Source organism: Pteropus vampyrus, unplaced genomic scaffold (assembly GCF_000151845.1).
Source record: "Pteropus vampyrus isolate Shadow unplaced genomic scaffold, Pvam_2.0 Scaffold483, whole genome shotgun sequence".
Lineage (NCBI taxonomy): Eukaryota > Metazoa > Chordata > Mammalia > Chiroptera > Pteropodidae > Pteropus > Pteropus vampyrus.
The window spans coordinates 39,676-60,217 of record NW_011889264.1 but is presented as its reverse complement, the minus strand read 5'-3'; the positions used below and the strand labels follow the sequence as shown (position 1 = coordinate 60,217).

At 44.3% G+C, this 20,542-nt stretch overlaps 4 protein-coding genes and 1 long non-coding RNA gene across 6 annotated transcripts; 3 read left to right on the top strand and 2 right to left on the bottom strand.

Moving 5' to 3' along the window:
• Nucleotides 1–36: 36 nt before the first annotated feature.
• TMED6 (transmembrane p24 trafficking protein 6) lies at nt 37–6,759 on the top strand. The gene is made up of 4 exons (XM_011382577.2): nt 37–2,078; nt 3,361–3,487; nt 4,764–4,915; nt 6,526–6,759. The coding sequence occupies exons 1-4, from the start codon at nt 1,869–1,871 to the stop codon at nt 6,757–6,759; spliced, it is 723 nt and encodes a 240-aa protein (XP_011380879.1). The 5' UTR covers nt 37–1,868.
• Nucleotides 6,760–7,547: 788 nt separating this feature from the next.
• Nucleotides 7,548–9,840, bottom strand: NIP7 (NIP7, nucleolar pre-rRNA processing protein). 2 transcript variants are annotated; one of them, XM_011382576.2, is made up of 5 exons: nt 9,713–9,840; nt 9,505–9,591; nt 9,277–9,415; nt 8,602–8,742; nt 7,548–8,454 (listed from the first exon to the last, which is right to left on the bottom strand). In XM_011382576.2, the coding sequence occupies exons 1-5, from the start codon at nt 9,766–9,768 to the stop codon at nt 8,431–8,433; spliced, it is 447 nt and encodes a 148-aa protein (XP_011380878.1). In that variant the 5' UTR covers nt 9,769–9,840; the 3' UTR covers nt 7,548–8,430. The 2 variants fall into 2 exon arrangements, with proteins under 2 accessions (XP_011380878.1, XP_011380877.1); XM_011382575.2 differs by having other exon boundaries at nt 7,548–8,394.
• A 63-nt stretch (nt 9,841–9,903) lies between these two features.
• On the top strand, nt 9,904–16,668 carry COG8 (component of oligomeric golgi complex 8). Its single transcript, XM_011382573.2, has 5 exons — nt 9,904–10,423; nt 11,646–11,853; nt 12,624–13,451; nt 15,187–15,355; nt 16,166–16,668. The coding sequence occupies exons 1-5, from the start codon at nt 10,035–10,037 to the stop codon at nt 16,435–16,437; spliced, it is 1,866 nt and encodes a 621-aa protein (XP_011380875.1). The 5' UTR covers nt 9,904–10,034; the 3' UTR covers nt 16,438–16,668.
• Nucleotides 15,042–16,314, bottom strand: LOC111732694. Its single transcript, XR_002777657.1, has 2 exons — nt 16,154–16,314; nt 15,042–15,350 (listed from the first exon to the last, which is right to left on the bottom strand). It is a non-coding gene; the product is annotated as an uncharacterized LOC111732694 (long non-coding RNA).
• On the top strand, nt 16,618–18,714 carry PDF (peptide deformylase, mitochondrial). Its single transcript, XM_011382574.2, has 2 exons — nt 16,618–17,394; nt 18,262–18,714. The coding sequence occupies exons 1-2, from the start codon at nt 16,641–16,643 to the stop codon at nt 18,417–18,419; spliced, it is 912 nt and encodes a 303-aa protein (XP_011380876.2). The 5' UTR covers nt 16,618–16,640; the 3' UTR covers nt 18,420–18,714.
• Nucleotides 18,715–20,542: the final 1,828 nt, after the last annotated feature.

Here is a 20,542-nt window from a genome sequence, read left to right as displayed (position 1 = left end):
TATTGGATGTTCTAATCTGTGAAAGCCATGTTAAACAGAGATGTGAAAGATTCCTCTTAATTTGTCCATTTCCTCATATAACATACTTCTGGGGCCAAAAGAATTTTCCCTTTCTCACTTTTGAGTGAGTGAAAGATGTAAAGAAATGCTAAAGTTTTAAAGCTCATCCTATAGTTACAAGTTGGAAACTTTGTACAGTTTTATTACACATTGACTACCTGTTTTGGGGTTTGGTACTACTGTTTTTCTGTCAATTAATCCCAAATGAAACTACAATGAGAACTTGATCTCTCAATCAAGCCACCTCCTTTCAGTCTCACTGCAGCTAGTTGTGGTTTCCCTCCAAACTGGATTAGGATCCAGAAGCTTTTCTCCCCTGACTCTCACATCATTAAGATGACTCTGTCTGAGTAGAAAAGTGACACTGTGATGCACCTAGGGAAGCAAAATATCCTAATCAACATTTCTCAAATTTGAAAAATGCACTAGTCCATTGACACTTTTTAAGAACTTCAGGGTTTTTATTATATTACTGAAATGTGTACAAACAAAAAACTAAACCTATAGCTAATATAGAACTATAAAACTTACCGTGTGCTGTTCTGCTGAATCTAAGTCACTGCTGATTACATGAGCAGCATTAGGACAGTGGCAGTGGTGGGATGGTGAGGGTGTCTGTGCCACTGTGTACTGAGAAATGATACCAGTCTCTCCCATCTTCACCTTAGTGAGACTGCTGCAGAGCCACTGTGCCTTCAGGATGCTGTGATGTCATTTGGCCTCAGCTAGAACCAAATACAATTATGAAGTCTGTTCTCTGCTTATTAGCTTGTGAGTTAAAAGTATTACCACGTGGAGTCAATGCAATGAATTCTGAAGCAACACTTGGTTAGAAGCTAATGCTGTTTTGTTTTTTTAAGGTTATGGCCGAAATAAAAACATTTAGACATTGTCAGGCTTCAGAGACTGGCAGAAACACTGTCCTGGTGGGTAAGAGAGGCCCACTCAGGAGCTCTGCTGTTCCAGCTCTACTTGTGGGACAGTGACCCAGCCACTGGGATCTCCAAATGTCCATTTCCTCACCTCTAACGCAGTAGGTAATGGTACCTCCCTTGTGGAGCTGTTGTGAGAATAAAGTTAGATGCTAGTAAATCTCTTAGCTCAGTGCCGACCATGAGGTCACTGGGTGTTCAATGAGCCTTTTTCCCCTTGTAGGTGCCAAAGAAGTCATAGATAAAAGAAAGTCCAAGGGTTTGAACAATGTAATAGTCTTTAAGGGGTTTCATGAGATGGAAGGGAGCAGAATGAGGACTATCAGTGGAGGGGTTTGACCACTGTCCTTTGCTCACTCTCTTCATCCATTTAACTTCTGCACATACTTCCATGCTGTGCTTTGCCCTCTAAACTGTAGCACTGGACAGAAAGTCCACTAAAACAGGTGCTGCCCCATGTCTTATAGGAACAATAGGTATCATCTAGCAATTTGATACGAGAAAAAGATCTCCTCGCCAACTTCTGTTTTTATAATCAGATGACTATAAATAAACTTATTCAATGTTTATCCCTAAGAAGCAAGAAAACTGAAAAATGGCAGCCAAAAGGAAGGATGGAAATACCTCCTCTGAATTAGGAGATTCTACCTAGCACCCATGAAGTAAGGCACTGAGTTTTTGAGGTGAAAGCGGAAACTTCCTGTGAGCCAAACATGGGGTTTTCATGCCAGTTCTATTATGGAATATCTGTGTGTGGCCCTGAAACTGGCCTAAGTGTGACTTGCAGGGTTAATAATTACCCTGGCAGTGATCTACACTACTTGGTTCCACCGGGCTGCAGGTAGTTCACCTGCAGAGAAGTCTCCAGGAACCAGCATGTTCCCTTTGCTCGTTGGGCCTGGACTGGTGGTTCTGACTCTAGTGACCTCTGCTAGGAGCCTGAAGACAGAACCCCTTAGTGGCTCTGGGGAGCCGCTCTTCTGGGGAGCGGACCGAAATGACTTTGCAGTCATGATCCCTCCAGGAGGCACAGAATGCTTCTGGCAATTTGCCCACCAAACTGGATACTTCTATTTCAGTTATGAGGTGGGTACCTGGGCTCCTCTGGCCATACCAGGGACTTATTATTTCCTTTTGTAAAGTGGGTCAGGTTTTAGACTAACTCAAAACTGTCTTTATTATGCTGTGATTCCCCACCTGTTAATGAAATGGACCTACAGTTAGATGGAAACTCTCAACAGATGAATAATCACTAAAACATATGGCTTGGCTTCTAAAACTAGGGGCTATGGAACTTTGCTGAAAGGCATGGGACAAACAGGGTGCCTTTTCCTGGAGGAGTCATCATCACATTTAGAGATGAGAGGGGACAGAATACATTTTTAAAATAATATGCATCTGGTACAAAGTCAAATGGAAAGTCACATGAACTTTAGAGACAGATTCAGCGATTTCAAAGAAAGACACTTCGGTTTATGGGGGTGGAAGAACATTTACTCTGTTGCCTTCAGGGGTAATTCTGGCAAATTGGAGAATCACTGGCTCAAGACTTCTCTATTTGGCCAGACGAGCCTGTTTGTGTTAGGAAGGTAGATGTTTTCAAGTTGTCTGTTCATAGGCCAAGTATGTTCATCCATCCTGTAATCCAACACCAGTGCCCAAGGATGGTCTGCCCAGTAGTAAAGCTAGAGGCTGTTCATTTCCTTTGTTCTTTATCTTAGAAACGTGTTAACTTTCTAATCTTTGTTTATATATAATAGAGTATGTATACACTCTACCTCAAAATTTAAAATTAACTTATCAGAGTTTTTTCTTACCTCTAAATTTGAAATAAAACAGTAGCTACTGTAGCCTGGGCTTCTCAAGACCCATTTTGGTGACAAGTGGCTACTGAGTGCCTTATTTGCCCTCAAGCATCAAATAAGCCCAAGTTTGGGACAACACCAGGGAGCTCAAAACCAAGCAAGTTCAGTCAAGAACTCTATAACCAGAATCATACTCACCGGCTGACACACACCAGCTGTATGGTCTGTGATATGTCTTCTTAATAGGGCTGCTATTAACATTTGGGGCAATTCTTCTGCCCTGCACTACTTTTTCTAACACTGCAGGATGTTTAGTTTTGCTGTTCCTCCCCACCCCACTCCCCAACACCACTGTCTCAATTCAAATTCTCAGGAGTTGGGCAGTACCATCCCTTGAGAACCACTGTGCTATCTGAAATTAATATAAAATATTGAATGTCAACTATAACTGAAATTTTTTTTAAAAGAACCACTATGCTGATGATCATGGGATAGCAATCTTAACCTCTTAACTGGCTTCTTGATAGCAGGGGCTTTTTTCCCTCTTTAATGTGTCTTGGCAGGTTCAGCGGACAGTAGGAATGTCACATGACCGGCATGTTGCTGCCACTGCACATACCCCCCAAGGTTTCCTCATAGAAACCTCTCAGAATGTTCGGGGCCAGATTAACTTCTCCACCCAAGAAACAGGTCTGTTTTCACCACCATAGCTATTATAATAATCGGGTTTCTTTGAAATTGCTGAAATGATGAAGAAGTACTGAAAATAATTAAGTACCTGAGATATAAAAGCCCTGGCTTTTTCACATAGGGATGGTGAAACAGTAGGAAAAAAATTTAGCCATTAACACCAAAAACCAGTTTTCCTGGAGACTGCCAACAGCCGAGGACATTAGACACTGACAGTTTGGGGGCAGAGTCTCCAGGTAACTAATTATTGTAACTCCAGGTTCCAGAAGCTCAATTTTATCTCATCATCTACAACTCACCAAACTATAGGAAAATGACCAAAACAGACAGACCCATTTATGATACAAAATTCCAATTAATCAATTTATTATGAAATAGCATCTCTTTCTAGTCATCAGAATACTTGAGCCAGTTACCAAAAGGCAGACTCAGGACAAAAGGAAACACATGGCCATGAAAAATAACCATATTCTACAAGAAAAGCACTTCTCCGGTCACCAGAAAATTCCTAAAGCCAGATCGAACCTGTCCCCACGCTGGACAGCACCAGTCAGTTTTAGTTGCCCTTTCTACCAGCCACGTGTATGAAAAATAGATGTTTCTCAACATTTTCTCAACAGGAGCGTAAGACAGTCCTTCATCGTACAGCACAGGATATTCAGTATTGTAACATCTTTGGCTACTACACGCCGGTAGTAACTTCCAATCATTTTGACAAATGCACTGCCACACCTCATCCAGCTCCTCCTCCCTCCTCCAACACAGGGGAGGCGACTCTAGCTGAGAACCAGTACCATATCCCAATCCATCAGTCCCTGTACAGGTCATGTTGCAGTTAGTTACTCCGGCAGGATAGTTCCTTTCATTCACAGCAAATCAATTTTTTCCCTACTTTCCCCAGCTCTAATGGTGTACAAGAAGCAGGTAAACAGCATGCTCTTAATTTCAATGCAATTTGTTGAGAAATTCCTTAATAAGATATGGGAATTATAGAGTGAGAAATTAAAGAGTGAGAAAAGTTTTCTTTGCAGTATAGGATTAGTAATATTTGGCAAAACAACTATTATTGATAATATTTAGTAAAATAAGTTCCATGTAAGATAAGTATCTTTCTTCCACATCAAAAACTGGATCTTCGTATTTGCTAAGTGAAAAGAAGGTACTAAAGCAGCACATTTAACACTGGAGAATAGACACCTCCAAGGGAATATAGAGGGTGGGAAATCAACAAGGGGCAGGAGACCAAGATTTGGTAATGATCTACGGATTCCTACAGGTTTTTATCAACTTTGTCTAAAAAATCAGCAAAATCACTTTGGTTCTGTGCAAGTGTACCTCAATTTTGGAGTCTTCTATGAGGGGCCTGAAATGGCCCACAAACAGAAGAATGAAAGAGCACAACTGAATGATACTCTGGACGCAATTGAGGTAATTGTTTTGTGGGAAACATCTACAGAAACTGATTTTAAATTTGGAGAAAAGATTAAAAATATGGTAGTGATATCATTTGAGCCAAGGGTTCATTTGGGTAGAAACCAACTAAACAAAGGGATTTGAAGCCTTCAACTTTTATGACTTGGAGCTCTTGAAATTCCTCATTTATTTTATACCAGGGGTTGGCAAACTACAGCTCACAGGCCAAACCTGGCCCACTGCCTGTTTTATTTTAATTGAGATATAACTTACCATTTTAAAGTGTACAATTCAATGTTTTTTAGCATATTCTCAAGATCTTACAACCATCACCAGTGCCTAATTCCAGAACAGTTTCATCACCTCAAAAAGAAACTCCATACCTGTCACTCTCCTTTCCCTAAGCTCCTTGGCTCTAGGCAATCACTTACTAGTCTACCTTTTGACTCTACAAATTTGCCTATTCTATATATTTCATGAGTGGAGTCATACAACATGGCCTTTTGTGTCTGGCTTATTTCATTTAACATATTTTCAAGGTTACCTATCTTGTAGCATATATTTGTACCTCATTCCTTTTCATGGCTAAATAATATTCTATCATATGGATATACATTTTATTTACCCATTTATCAACTGACAGACATTTGGGTTATTTCCGTTTTTTGGCTATCATGAATAATGCTATGAACATTTGCATACCAGTTTTTATGTTAAACATGTTTTCATGTATAGTAGTATATTCCGCTATGTCAGGTGGTAACTGTTTAAGGAACTAGTTTTCCATAGTGGCTAAACCATTTTACACTCCCACCAACAGTGAGGGTTGCAATTTCTTCACATCCTCACAAACATGTTTTTCTATTAGCCATCCTAGTGAAGTGGCATCTTGTGATTTTCAGTTGTCTCCTTAAAGAGTAATGAAATTGAGCATCTTTTTATGAGTTTTAACCCATTTGTATATCTTCTTTAGAAAAAAAGTCTATTCAAATCTTTTGTCCATTTTAAAACTGGCTTTTCATGTTGAACTGTAAAAGTTTTTTTACATATTCTGGATATAAGTCCCTTATCAGATATACGATTTTCTCCCATTCTGTGGGATATCTTTTCATTTTCATGATAGTCTCCTTGATGCGCAAAAGGCCATTGCCTATTTCGTAAATGAAGTTTTAATAGAATACAGCCATGCTCATTGACAATTACATATTGCCTGTGGCTTTTGTGCTACAATGGCAGACTGTATGGCCTGCAAAGCCTAAAATATTTACAGTCTGGCTCTATAAATAACAAGTTTGCAGACCTTTGTCTTCTACTATAAACAAAGAGCTGAAGACATCCTCCAGAAAGGCAATGACGTGCTAAATACTATCTAAAATCTAGAGCTACCCTGGAAGAGCTCTCTAGTTTCAGCACTGCTTCACTATACAAAAAGAAAAAAAAATAAAATAAAATCCAGGCCATTTTTTCACACGCAGCAAAACTACCATTTATCAACACTACATATGGTAAAATCATATAAGTTACTCAAATTCCAGATAACTGAGGTTAATGCTGGTGAACGCCCAGGTGAAGCTAAATGGAGGGTACGGAGGAGCCCACTGCTTATTTCATTTTCTGTCCCACAGGAAAGTACACGAAAGGTACAGAACAACATCTTTCACATGTGGCGATATTATAACTTTGCCCGCATGAGGAAAATGGCTGACTTTTTCCTTCTCCAGTCAAACTATAACTATGTGAACTGGTGGTCAGCAGCCCAGAGCCTTGTTATTGTTCTCTCTGGAATCATGCAGCTGTATTTCTTGAAGCGTCTCTTCAATGTCCCAACGACTACAGACACAAAGAAGCCAAGATGCTAAGCTAAAACGACTACAGCATCTGGCTCTTCTGGGGCAGCTTTTTCAAAGATTTGGTTAAATCAGCTTTATAAAGTTTTTGGGGAAAAAACCCAATTTCTCCTCTTAGAAAGTTTCAGTTTATTGCTCTTATCTACGCAAAATGTCAATAAAGGAATAAAAATGTGTAAGTTATGATGTTGGCTATTTCTAAAGTATGTGATAAATACTACCACCAAAGTACTATTCATCATACAGTGGTCCCTTAACCTTCACTAAGTCTATTTAGAGGTTAACACAGAAACTTGGAAGGGAAAAGGTTGAAAAAAATGGGATAAAAACATATAAAACCCAGTTTTATATGTTGTATACAAAATAGGAGTTGGTAGAATGCTTTTTTTGTAGTTGAAAATGTTTTATTTTTAGAGATGTCACTTCTGAAATTTAAAATAAGCAGTATAATCATTAGAGAAATTGTTTTATAATACAGGCAGTTTAAAAAATGTGTCTAGAATGTTTTTTATTTTTAAAAAGTATTTTAATAATTCTAAAAGTGATTTCGGGAGGCATGGGGAAGGGGGGAGCTGAATTATTGTCAGGGTCTCTGATTATTGCCTTTTGTCCACTCCAGTAAGGTAAGTAAAGGTTCATATGGAAAATTATGTTTTAGGAAAACAAGGTGATAAAAATAACGCTCAACCTGAAATCACGCCATCCGAGAAAAAGATCGAGAAAATAGCTTGTGAAAACCAAAGATAATATAATCAAATTATACTAAGATCCTATTCTTAGTAACAGAAATACTCGGTACATGCAACATAAAAATAATTCTTACCATTTATTCAAAACCCATCATTTGCCTGGCATTGTGCTATGTGCTTTATAATCGTGGTTTTCAGTTCTAAAAACCATTCTCAGGTAGACGGTTAAAGATGTTTTTTCAAAGAGATAAAGAAAATGAAACATACTGAAGTTTAATGACTTATCTAAGGCAACATACAGCTGGTATGTATCAGAACTAGGGTTTGAATCCAAGTTTTTATCCACACCATATAGCACCTACCATATAGAAAATTAAAACAAATTGCTCTTATTATTTTAACCAAATTTCATTTTTAAAAGCCCAGACATAGCCTACTATTCTGATATGGCAACGTCTATCTTTCATAATATTAATAAATAATTAAGAAAATCCATTGTATTCTTATCATGAATTTTGGAAAATGTTATCACAGATAACAATAACAAGCTATTCCTGTTCTCAGTTCCAGTGATTTAGAACCTGTTACTCAAAACAAGAAGCCCTATGATTCAAACATAAAACACATTATTCTATTTAGTCACATAGATCAGAAACTTGAGCCATTTCTGCTTAATGAGAATCCAGCCTGCATTTGTCCATAATAGAATGTTAAACTAAAAAGTCCCTGAAGAGGTCACAGTGTTGACAAAATTCAACATGATGGTGGCGCCTACACAGACACAGGAAACAAAGCTAGGCCCTTCTACACAGCCATAAGTCCTTGCGATGATTTCTTTTTAAGTCAATGTCTCTTCATGTCGCACATATTCCCCAATGTCTGCTTGATGAAATACCACAATCGCCATGGGGTCTACTTTCCTGCAGTCTTGTGTAGACTTTGCTGCCACCCCAAAACCCTGGGATTCAAAAGAAGAGACACTGATTCACTCAAGTCATTCAAAAGCACACACTGAGGTCTGGAAATAACAAAGACGAAAAAATACAGTTCTCTGAGAAAATCAAAAGGTGCTGAGAATTTAGTCTCTCAAGTACACAGATTAAAAATAGATCCTTCTTGAATAAAAAGATACTTTATTTTTATAACAGCTAGCATCTGTACTCACCAAAGGAATGTCTGCCATGGAGTACACCACTACTCCCTGGTACTGAGAAGTATTTTCAGTGATTCGACCCAGTCCAGATTTCAACACATGGTTCCCATACAGGAAGGACTGCTCTGCTCCAGGTTTTATCCACACTTTGTACTATAAAAAAGAGAATTAAATTCAAAAAACATAAAAATGCTAATTGTTATATCCCTACAAATGACCTAACTACTGGATTTGTGATTAATTTCTTGAAAGAATTTTAAGGAAAAAAAAAAAGAAAAGCATGTTTCCCTCAAGTTGTTCACCCCGCAAACAGAAATGCCAAGAGGTTCTTTCCTCAACTCTACAAGCAACTTCTCCCATGGATAGTTTAACAGTTCTTTTCCTGGACCCCACTATGCTCTTCACTACAGCCACATATTTTTTTGTTTTTCGATCTTCAGCTGGATTTGCTCAGGCTTTCCTACTTTACTGGAGATAATTATCACTACTCAGCCACACAGCCCTCCTGCCCCAGAGCCCTAACTATATCCAAGAACAAGGCCTTAGAGCATGTCCACGTGCTGGCAGACACCAAGCACTATTCAGGACTCCGTGGTGGAGAAGCTCCCCAATCATCTGTGTTCTGAGGTGGCCCTCATCTCTGACTTCCTCCATCCCCAGTGGCCCACAGGAAACCACCCCACAAACCTTGGCATAGGGTGCAAGGTAATCCAGAGCTGTGATGTGCAACCTGAACTTGTGGGTCTTAGTGAATTTTCCGAAGCAGGTCCCCAGCGACACCAGCTTGTCACCAGAGATGTTGGCAGCCAACCTCAAGATCTTTTCACTAAAAAGGTAAGGAAAGTGTCAGATAAGGGCGCTGAAGGGACCCAGGTCCCCACCCGGGTCCATGCTGCCCACCCGGCCCCGCCTCACCTCACGTAGTACACCCGGTCGTTGTGCAGCCTGAAACAGTAGGTGCCGTCCGGCCTGTCGACCAGCAACTGAAGATTTTCCCCGATGCTGCAGGCAAAATAAGGACTGGAGGCCGCGTCCGACCCGACACGCTCTGGCCCGACGCCCCACTCCACCCGCGCCCCTTCCCGCATACACACACTCCCTCTTCGGCCCCGCGCACTCTTACTATTTTGCTATCTTCTCAAACATGACACGGGTCTCCTCTTCAGTCAAAGGCCGCATTTTCCCGCTGTTGGAACACCGAATCCTCGTGCCTCACTCACCGGAAACGGAAGTCAGCCGCAAGCCGCTCCCTAGCAACCCAAAGCCCGCCTCTATACTCGCTTCCCATTGGTTCCCCACGCCAGCGCCGAGAAGACCGTCGGGGAAAGAAAGCCGCCGGATAAGAAACCATAGAGATCGAAAGCGTCCCCCTGCTGTTTCCTGTCCTAGATTCGGAGCCAGCGCCCTCTCTAGGTCGGAGAGGAAGTGACGTTGCTGCCGGGAAAATGGCGGCGATGGCGACAGTTCCATCCTCAACTTCGGTCTCTGCCACAGCCACCGCAGTGGCTCTCGGAGAGGTGGAGGACGAAGGGCTCCTGGCATCATTGTTCCGGGACCAGTTCCCGGAGGCCCAGTGGCGGGAGCGGCCCGACGTGGGCCGCTACCTCCGGGAGTTGAGCGGATCCGGGCTTGAGCGGCTGCGGCGTGAGCCCGAGCGCCTGGCAGAGGAGCGGGCCCAGCTGCTGCAGCAGACTCGCGACTTGGCTTTCGCCAACTACAAGACTTTCATCCGCGGCGCCGAGTGCACCGAGCGCATCCACCGCCTGTTTGGCGACGTGGAGGCGTCACTTGGCTGCCTGCTGGACCGCTTGCCCAGCTTCCAGCAGAGCTGCAGGTGTGGCGGGCCGGCGTTAAAGGGGCTTGTAACAACTGTAATAGCTGACATTTGCCATGATAGAGATAGCTAACACTTAGCGCTTACCATGTGCCAGCCTCTCCTCTGAGCATTTTATTAATCCATTTAAATTTCACAACAGCCTTTGAGGTAGGTACTGTTTTCCCCATTTTATATACGAGGAAGTTGAACCACGGAGAGGTTAGTGACTGTCCAAGGACACAGCTACTGTTTTGAAGCCAGAATTGGAACCCAGCAGCACGCCCCTCATAGGACTGTTGTGAGCACTCAGTGAGAATCTATGGAAAGCACTTATCATTGGGTGTAACATACTTAATGTACAATTGGCAGCTTAATATATGTGCATGTTTCTGTAAATATATATAAACGCGTAGACAACACAACCACACAGTAGCTCAGATAGGAAGTCAACTGCTCCCAAACTTTGATTGATAGGAAGCTGTCAAGGAAATCTTATTTGGGAGTAGCAAAAACTATCAACTCCCTCCTTTGTGAAAAGCCATGTTCTGCCTCCCTGGATCCTCAATCCATTATTCCTAATTCTGCCTTCCAGCCTTTCATGATGAAAGTTTTAAGTTTTCTTTTGAGTCTTGGGATACTTGACACTAGCTTTTGTACCCTTCCACCCCCTAAAATAGATAGGGGACTTCATAAAGCAGATCTCTGCCATTATGGAGAAGAACTGGAGACTCTGGTGGAAACTAAGGTTGAACAAGAGCATAGGAGTGGATTAAGAAGCCGAGGGAACTTGGGGGTAAGGTTGTAGCCTCTAGGCTAGTTAGTTCATTATTATGAAAATAATAAATCTAGCTATTATTAAAGAAACATTTACTCTCTTAGGCTCTGTGTTAAATGCCTTACACACAATATCTCAGATAGTCCTTACATCCTTATGAGGTGGGTCCTATTACTATTTTACTGATGAGGAAACAGAAGAAAGAGCCTAGGTACCTTGCCACAGCTAGCTGACAGATGTGGGTTCAAATCTTTTTATCATTTATTAGTTTGTGATTTTTGGACAGGTTGCTTAACCTCTCTGAGATTAAAGTTTCCTCAAGGGTTCTTACCTCATAGGTTTGCTATGATGATTAAATCATAAGCCATCCAGCCCAGTGCCCAGTTCAGAGTAAATGCTTGGTAATTATAGTTAAGGTTTGGGTGCATAGCAGTGAGTAACCAACGTTCCCCTGATTATTACTAGGAACTTTGTGAAAGAGGCTGAGGAGATCAGCTCCAACCGCCGAATGAACACCCTTTCTCTAAACCGGCACACGGAAATCCTGGAAATCCTAGAGATTCCTCAGCTGATGGACACCTGTGTCCGCAACAGCTATTATGAAGAGGCCCTGGAGCTTGCAGCCTATGTACGCCGACTGGAAAGGAAGTACTCCTCCATCCCTGTCATCCAGGTAGCCAGCCTTCCCAGAGAGCTCAAACTGATTTCTTGCAATCAGTAATTCTGTGGTCATTACTGAATCTTTAGGAAGAAACAGTGGGGAAACTCCTTGCATGTTTCACATCAGTTTCTGTCAGCCAGGAAGGATTCAACGTAAACTATACAGTCATCCATTCAACTGAGAAATATTAATCTGTGTGCCAGGCACTGATCTAGGTGCTGGGGATACAGTGTCAACAAAGCAGACAAGGCCCTGGCTCTCATGAATGTAAGCTGATAGTTGGCAAATAAATCAGTAAACCAATGTGATCCTTTCAGATAGTGGTGCCTAGAGAAAACAAACTAGGGAATGGGGTAGAAGGAGACCAGGGTGGATTACTCTAGGAAGAGTGGTCAGGAAAAGCTCTTCTGGAGAGAGAACAATTAAGCTGAGACCCAGATGATGAGAGGTAGCCAGCCACATGATGTGGGGAGAGAGCAAACCAGAAAGTGGAAAGAACAAGTACAGCAGGCTGAGGAGGGAAGTTGGAGTGTTTAAGAAGTATAAAGACAGCCAGAGTGATGACTGCAGTGAGCAAGGGGAGAGCGTTAAAGAGCAGGAGAGACAGGAGAAGCAGGCAGCGCCTGCAAGCCACAATGAACCTGTACACATACACTTTAGGAAATCTACTTTATATGTCAAGAAAGCAGTGGGAATGTTGGTCTGCAATATTCAGGGTTAGTGGATGGGGTTCCAGGGAGTGTCTTTCCCGGTGTGGTGTGACTCACCCTCTGCATTGTCAGGGCATTGTGAATGAAGTGCGCCAGTCCATGCAGCTGATGCTGAACCAGCTGATCCAGCAACTGAGGACCAACATCCAGCTCCCTGCCTGTCTCCGTGTCATTGGCTTCCTGCGGCGCATGGATGTGTTCACTGAGGCTGAGTTGAGGGTCAAGTTTCTTCAGGCCCGAGATGCTTGGCTCCGTTCCATCCTGACTTCCATCCCCAGTGATGATCCCTATTTCCACATCACAAAAACCATTGAGGCCTGCCGTGTCCATCTGTTTGATATCATCACCCAGTACCGTGCCATCTTCTCAGATGAGGACCCATTGCTGTCCCCTGCCACAGGTGAGCACACTGTGAATGAGAGTGCCATCTTCCATGGGTGGGTGCTGCAGAAAGTGTCACAGTTCCTGCAGGTACTGGAAACCGACCTTCACCGGGGGATAGGTGGCCGCCTGGACTCTCTACTGGGCCAGTGCATGTACTTCGGGCTGTCTTTCAGCCGGGTAGGGGCTGATTTCCGGGGCCAGTTGGCTCCTGTTTTCCAGCGAGTTGCCATCAGTACTTTTCAGAAAGCAATTCAGGAAGCGGTGGAGAAGTTCCAAGATGAAATGAACTCCTACACCCTCATCTCGGCTCCAGCCATCCTGGGCAGCAGTAACCTGCCTGCTGCTGTGCCAGTCACTCAGCCAGGGACCCTGCAGCCGCCCATGGTGCTCCTAGACTTCCCACCTCTTGCCTGTTTCCTCAACAATATTCTGGTCGCCTTCAATGATCTGCGCCTCTGCTGCCCCATAGCCCTGGCACAGGATGTGACTGTGACCCTCGAGGATGCCCTTGCCAAGGTGAGCACATACTGTTGGCTCTCTACTGGGGATGTCCTTTGGCTACAGGAGGCCAGACTTTGGTAATAAACTGTCCATATGACAGTGGTGCCTGCTGACTTTCAGAGGTTTATTTTGGTTTTAGAGATTTTTAATGGCTGAGCAGCTCTGATTAGTCCCCCTTCATAGGACCTAAAACAGTCCATGAAGTGGCTCACCTACAATAATGATTCAGTAATGTATTAGAGTTCTGTTGCTGCATAACAAACTCCCACAAGCATAGCAGGTTAAAATAAAAGGCCTTTATCATTTCCCAGTTTCTGTGGCTCAGGAGTCCAGGCACAGCTTTCCTGGGTCCTGTGCTCAGGATCTTATAAGGTTGCAGTCAGGGTGTTAGCTGGGCTGTGATCTCATCTAGAGCTTTCACTCATGCTGGCAGATTTCTGTTCTTTGCAGTTGTAGGACTGAGGCCTTCAGCTCCTAGAGGCTGCCTCATGCCATAGGCAGTTCATACTGTGGCTTTTTGATTCTTCAAGGCCAATGGAAGAGCATCTCTCCTGCACAATCTCTTTTAGGGAAGTCCTCGACCTCCTTTTAAAAGGCTCATCTGATTAAGACAGGAGTAGATGCCAGGGGACAGGAATCACAGAGCCATCTTAGAATTCTGCCTAAAACAAGTAATACTACAACTGCTTCTAATATCTTAGTGCGGTTCATATTTTTTACACATTTAAATCTTTAGACATTGGGATGATTCTTACAGTTGATGACATCTTATAATTGCTGTCAGCCAGGTGGCAGTTGTGACATGATTGTATAAAATCTTTGTTGATATCCTCCAATAGGAGCAAGAAAGCATGAGCACTGAAGCTTGAGTCAATGAAATTTAAGTAATACTAAGCAGCTATATTTACATAGAACTTATTCTATGCCAGGTAGTGTTCTTCATACTCTACACACATTAAGACTTGATCCTCACAAACCTATGAGGTAAGTCCTGTTGCTGATAAAAAAAAAATTGCTTAGGTAACAAAACTATACTTAAAGTTGTTTTATAAACAACTGTGTACTAGGAATAAAGGAAAATGATCTGTTGTGCTACTTTCAAATTGAATGGGAGTTTTTAGGGCTCCTCCTGGGACCCCGCATGCAGTGATGTGGGTGAAGAGACTGAGGCCAGAGGGCTTAAGTAATCGCTTGGAAGTCACAGAACCAGTAAGTGGCACAGCGAGGATTTGAACCAGGAAGTTTAGCACCAGAGTGTGTTATGAGCCCTGTTACCATGACACCTGTCTGTAGCATCAGCTAGACTGCTGTTATTGGTATATGGAACTTCTTTTCCAGCTTTTTGCTTCTTTTACAATTTAGTGGTCTAGCTTCCTGTAACCTCAAGGCCTTACTCAGTAAAAACCTTTTATAGTTTTTGCTTCATTTTCCCAGACCCAACGTAGTTCTGGTCCATCTTCCATGGGAGTCAAGAACCATGTATTCTCTGTTTAATTTCATGATACTCTTCCATTGGAACTGTAAAAGCTCCAGTAATGAAACAAGTTGGGTCAGAACTACATCAATGAAGTAAGTGACAGAAGTGACAGTAAAGAGTGACCACAGTTCTGAATTTAAAAAAGGTAGCAATATAATGAACTATTTGGACTGACTTTCTTCATGACAACTTGAGGGCTGCACATTGTTTAGTTTCATGCACTGCTGATAGTGATAGACTACCCCAATGACTGAGGGTGCCGCTGTCTTTTAGGTAACCAAAGTAACCCTGGCCTTCCATCGTGCTGAAGAGGCCGCCTTCAACAGTGGGGAGCAAGAGCTCTTTGTCCAGTTCTGCACTGTCTTCCTGGAGGACCTCGTTCCTTATTTAAATCGCTGTCTCCAAGTCCTTTTCCCACCAGCTCAGATAGCACAGACCTTAGGTAAGAGAAAGGGAGGAGAAAAGATTTTAAAAACTACTTTATTGATATAATTTATGTACAAAATAATTCACCCATTTGGAAAATTCCATGTGTTTTAGTAAATATACAGAGGTGTACAACCATTACCGCCATCATATTTTAGAACATTTCCACCACCCCAGAAAGATCCCTCGTGCCCACTATAGTGATTCCCCAATCCCACTTAGTCCCTGGCAACCACTAATCTATTTCCTGATACAATAGATTTGCCATTTCTGGACATTTCATCTAACTGGACGCATACAATATGTATATATCTGGCTAAGTGGAAGAAGCCAGTCACAAAAGAACTACATATTGTATGCGTCCATTTAGATGAAATGTCCAGAGAAGATGTTTTAAAACTATTTTTCCCAATTTGTCTTCAGTTCCCTGTGCCACCTGTCAGTGCACCTGGGGTGAGACTGGGGAGGGAATGGGGAGTGGGGGAATCGAGAATTAGCCCAAAGGGCAGTGGGCCAATGATCATACCAGCACAGAGTGGCTGCTCACTACTTTATCCCCAGCTTTTACCTTTTACTTTGCCTGTCACAGGGAAGTCAGTGCCTACTGAGGTTGTATTGGCTCTTAATCCATTCACTCTACACTGCTCCACGTTACCTTCAAAGTCTTGCTTTTACAATACAGCTTTCTGTCCCATATCACAAAGATGACAGTATACTGAAATGTGGTAATTGTGTCTGTTACTTCTAAGTTTCTTTTTTCCTGTGAGACATCAGTATTTACATTTAACTTTTTTTTCCATTTCACTTTGCCTACCATTTGGGTCAGGCATTCCACCCACTCAGCTCTCCAAGTACGGAAACCTTGGGCACGTGAATATCGGTGTTGTCCAGGAGCCTCTGGCCTCTATTCTGCCGAAGAGAGAGGTCTTCTGTCTAGATGAAAAGGAACCAGTGCCAGAGCTCACAGCTCCAGCAACAGAACTCCCCGCCAAGGAATCAAGCTTCGAGCCCGTCACTCTGGCTTTCCCTGAGGAGGGACAGGAGCAGGTTGAATCGGAGGAGCCACTGCAGGCCGATGTGCCTAGTGCAGGCACTTAACAGGCGTTCCCGGCTCCCAGAACCCGGCAGGGCATCCAGGGCCTAGGCGGCCAGAGACTAAAGCATCTGATGGGAAGAAGAGTTGCCTCGCCTCGGAAAACATGGGACAGCCCCAGGGGAGAGGCTGCGAAGGCATTCTTGAGAAGAAATTAAAGGGAGAACTTCATGGTCACTCTTGTAAATGGTTGATCATACCATGAGAAATGGAATTAATAAAGCCAATTGACGTCACCGAGAGGCCGGCAGCGTTCTGTAGGCGGGCGGGCGCTCCCAGAAGGCGCGCGGGAACTACGGTTCCCGGCGTCCCTGGCGGCGGGAGGGCTCGGCTACAGGGGCCGGGGAGGAATGCGTCCGGGCGGGTGGCTCTACTCCGGTGCACCATGGGTGGACCCCTACTGGCACGGGCGCGTGACTTCGTGGGGCCAGCCCTGCTATGGGGAAAGAAGGCTGCGGGCCACTGCACCCGGACCTGCAGCTCCACCCCCACCCCCGATGGCCAAGAGGGTCCGGCGCGCCAGCGCTCCTACTGGAGCTATGTGCGGCGTCTGGTGCAGGGAGCGCCCGAGCCGCCGTACCTGCACGTGTGCCAGGTCGGGGACCCGGCGCTGCGGGCCGTCGCGGCCCCGGTAGAGCCGGCGCAGCTGGCGGGGCCCGAGCTGCAGCAGTTGGTGCAGCGCCTGGTGCAGGTGATGCGGCGCCGGCGCTGCGTAGGCCTGAGCGCACCGCAGCTCGGGGTGCCGCTGCAGGTGCTAGCCCTGGAGTTCCCCGAGGCCCTCTTCCGCGCCTGCGCGCCGCGTTTTCGCGAGGTCCGCCAAATGGAGCCCTTCCCCCTGCGCGTGTTCGTGAACCCTAGCCTACGGGTGCTGGACAGCCGCCTGGTCACCTTCCCCGAGGGCTGCGAGAGCGTCGCGGGCTTCCTAGCCTGCGTGCCCCGCTTCCAGGCCGTGCAGATCTCAGGTGCGGGGTGGCAGAGGCACTGGGGCGGCTGGGTAAACGCGTGCATCTCTCCTGCCTGTGGCGGCCGCCGCCTTGGGTCCCACGGACGTCCGCAAAGCTCCAGTTCAAGTGCAGACACGTTGATGGCAGATCAGCGGAACCTTCTGGCATAAAGAAAGATCAGGACCTGGGAGTGGACTGGACTCAGGACTGACAGATTAGGATGGGAAGGAAGCTCTTGTGAGAGCACAGCCAGCTCAAGTGGGGGATGAGTGTGGGGGGATATTGAGCGGGGTTTGGGAGGATGGCCTTGTTCCACTGTTACCTCGTACCTGGTCTGTTCAATGCCCTCTCGCTTGCCCTGTGCCTTTCTCATGCTTCTGCTCCAATGAAATCTGTCATGGTAGAGTGGGAGAAATTGGACCTACTTTGCCCAGCTAGGGGTAACAAACCATTCTGGTCTGTCATAAAACAGGATGTCTTGTGGAATGTGGTTCTTTGCAGGGGTTGGGGTGATTGTTCCTCCTGAGCTAGCCACTTGGTCCATGAGGGTCAGAAAGGCAGTGGTATCCCTTATTTTATATTGTACAAGCTGAAATACTTTTATTAGGAATTGAAAGCAAACAGGAGTGTTCAGAAGAGAAGCACCTTATTAAGAAGATCATTCTCTCATCTCAGCCCCATAGTAAGCCCAGCACCCTAATTGTCAGAGTTGGAAATTACTTGGTGATAGGTAGAGTTGAGGCATCTTTTCTAGGGACGATAAGGTCTTCTAAGAATCCTTCTGATGTTGCCTCTTGTAAACAGCCAGGCACAGGGAAAGGGTAAAGGTGGCGGAGAATGATGCAGTTCAGCATGTCCTCACCCAGATTGTTACTTTCTTTGCAGGGCTGGACCCTGGAGGCAAGCAGGTGATGTGGCAGGCAAGTGGATGGGCAGCACGCATCATCCAGCATGAAATGGACCACTTGCAGGGTTGCCTGTTCATTGACAAAATGGATAGCAAGACATTTACAAACATCCACTGGATGGAGGTGAATGACTAAAGCTTTCTTGCTGCATCTGAGGATTCTGAAAACCAGGACACGAACACTTCAGCTTTGAGGTGGGCATGTCTTAACCTGGCATTGACTTGGTATTGGCTCAACTGACAGAAAACAGTGGACTGCCAAAGCATGCCTAACTGAGTTGGAGGAAGATGTTAAAAACGACTGCCCTGAAATGAGCTATGAAATACCACCTTCATCTTAAAAGTAACTCCTCTAAAGGAGTGGACATTTTCTGGCAATTTTATGTGGAGATGAGTAGATAAATACACCACTCTCAGTAGATACAACTTCATAAGACCTGTGTGATCTGTTTCAAAAGCCAAGATTTGATGATAATGTAGTCCCCAAATACCTAAAGGCTGTGTTTAAAAATGCAGGTTAAGGCTGTGGTTGACCTTTATCAAATTCTTATTTTCACAAGGAATTTGTGTGTCTTGCCCACAGTCCATCTCTGCCTTGGAAGCCAGTGTGCTTATGGAAGTAAACACAGGACAGAATGGCCCCCGTTCGTGGAAGTGGTTAGTGGCAGTATTACCATAAATGAGTACCCACACATTTCAACAGGTACAGATACAGTTTAGGTTTCCGTATTTTGCCTTCCACCTTTAACAGACTTGGGGAAGATTTTTCTGCTGAGATCTCTTGAGCAGCTTGTACTTGGTTCATGGAGCAGTACTAGGGGAAGGGTGATAGTTGAAAGGGAGTCAGTGAGCCTCTTTCTGTCACAGTTAAGATAAAACAGAAAGCAGAACTTGTGCTTCCTGGTCTCCACACTTATTTTGGAAAAATAAATTAGCACCACACTGGTCGGTGTTTTATGATACTGTCAGAGCTTTGTTAAGGAGTGTTGGGGTCCCCTGCTCAAGAACTTGTTTTTTTTAGGTACTTGTCTTAGCTCACTTTTATGTTGAGTTTTGCATTACTGGTACTCTTATCAAGTCCTCAAAATCCAAGTTCCCATGTAGTAAGAAGTACAGTAAATTGTTTAGGGGAAAGGTGTTTTAAACAGCAGTTAATCAAATGAACCCAGGAAAGACACACTGTCCTCTATGGCTTTCTCTAAACAGGCCACGTCTGGGGGCCTATGAGGCCAAGCAAAAGTGAACGAGTCCTCTGTGCATCAGACTGGAGAGGAACAGGACAGCACTGCCCCAAGGTGAGGTTAGATACTTAGCTATTGGGGAATTCTGTAGGAAGCTCTCATTTATATTGAAAACATGGGTCATTATGAAAATTAGAATTCAGTTAGCCTTTCCTTTAAACCAGCGGTCCCCAACCTTTTTGGCACCAGGGACCGGTGCTCGTATGAGAATCTAATGCTTGATGATCTGAGGTGGGGCTGAGGCGGTGATGCTAGTGCTGGGGAGCAGCTGCAAATACAGATGAAGCTTTACTTGCTGGCCTGCTGCTTACCTGCTGTGCTGCCTGGTTCCTAACAGGCCACAGGTACCCCATCTTTGGTCTGGGGGTTGGGGTCCCCTGCTCAAGGCAACTTCAGAAGTTCCTGCAGGGAGGCCTCAGGACATTCCGATGCTTCCTTACAGTGCTCTGAGGTTAACAGTCCTTAGTAACACCTTCGTAATGTAGACAGTAGCATTCGCCTACAGCTTCCTGACCTGGAGGCCTAAGTAAATGATTGCTGGGAGTGGACCTTGAAGAAAGCCTGAGACTATCTCTGTTGCTGAGAATATGAGATTTACTGGTGTAACCAAATCACACAGCTAGTCAAGACACCACAGCCCAAAGGCAACAAATTCTTGCATTTCCAATAAAGAAAATCCCTTCCACCTCAGATAGATATATCGGCCACAAAAACCACACACACAAATCAGCATCTTGAGCTAATGAAAGTTTTGAAAGCCAGTGTAGGCAGGTTTGACAGAATTCCAGGTAGGGAAGACGTGAATTTCAGAGTAAGCATTTAGGGGAGGAAATTCCTCTGCACACATTAGCCATATATAACAGACGGTGAGGCCACACCGTCAGTGTAAGGTTAGTTTGGCTTCACTGGGCGTCTGTGAAAGCTGCGACTAGAACTATGAGGATGAACCACAGCAGTCCTAAAGTTTCTGTTAACTCCTGTGATTTGTCAATGTGCTCGAGCAGTGGAAATGAGGAAG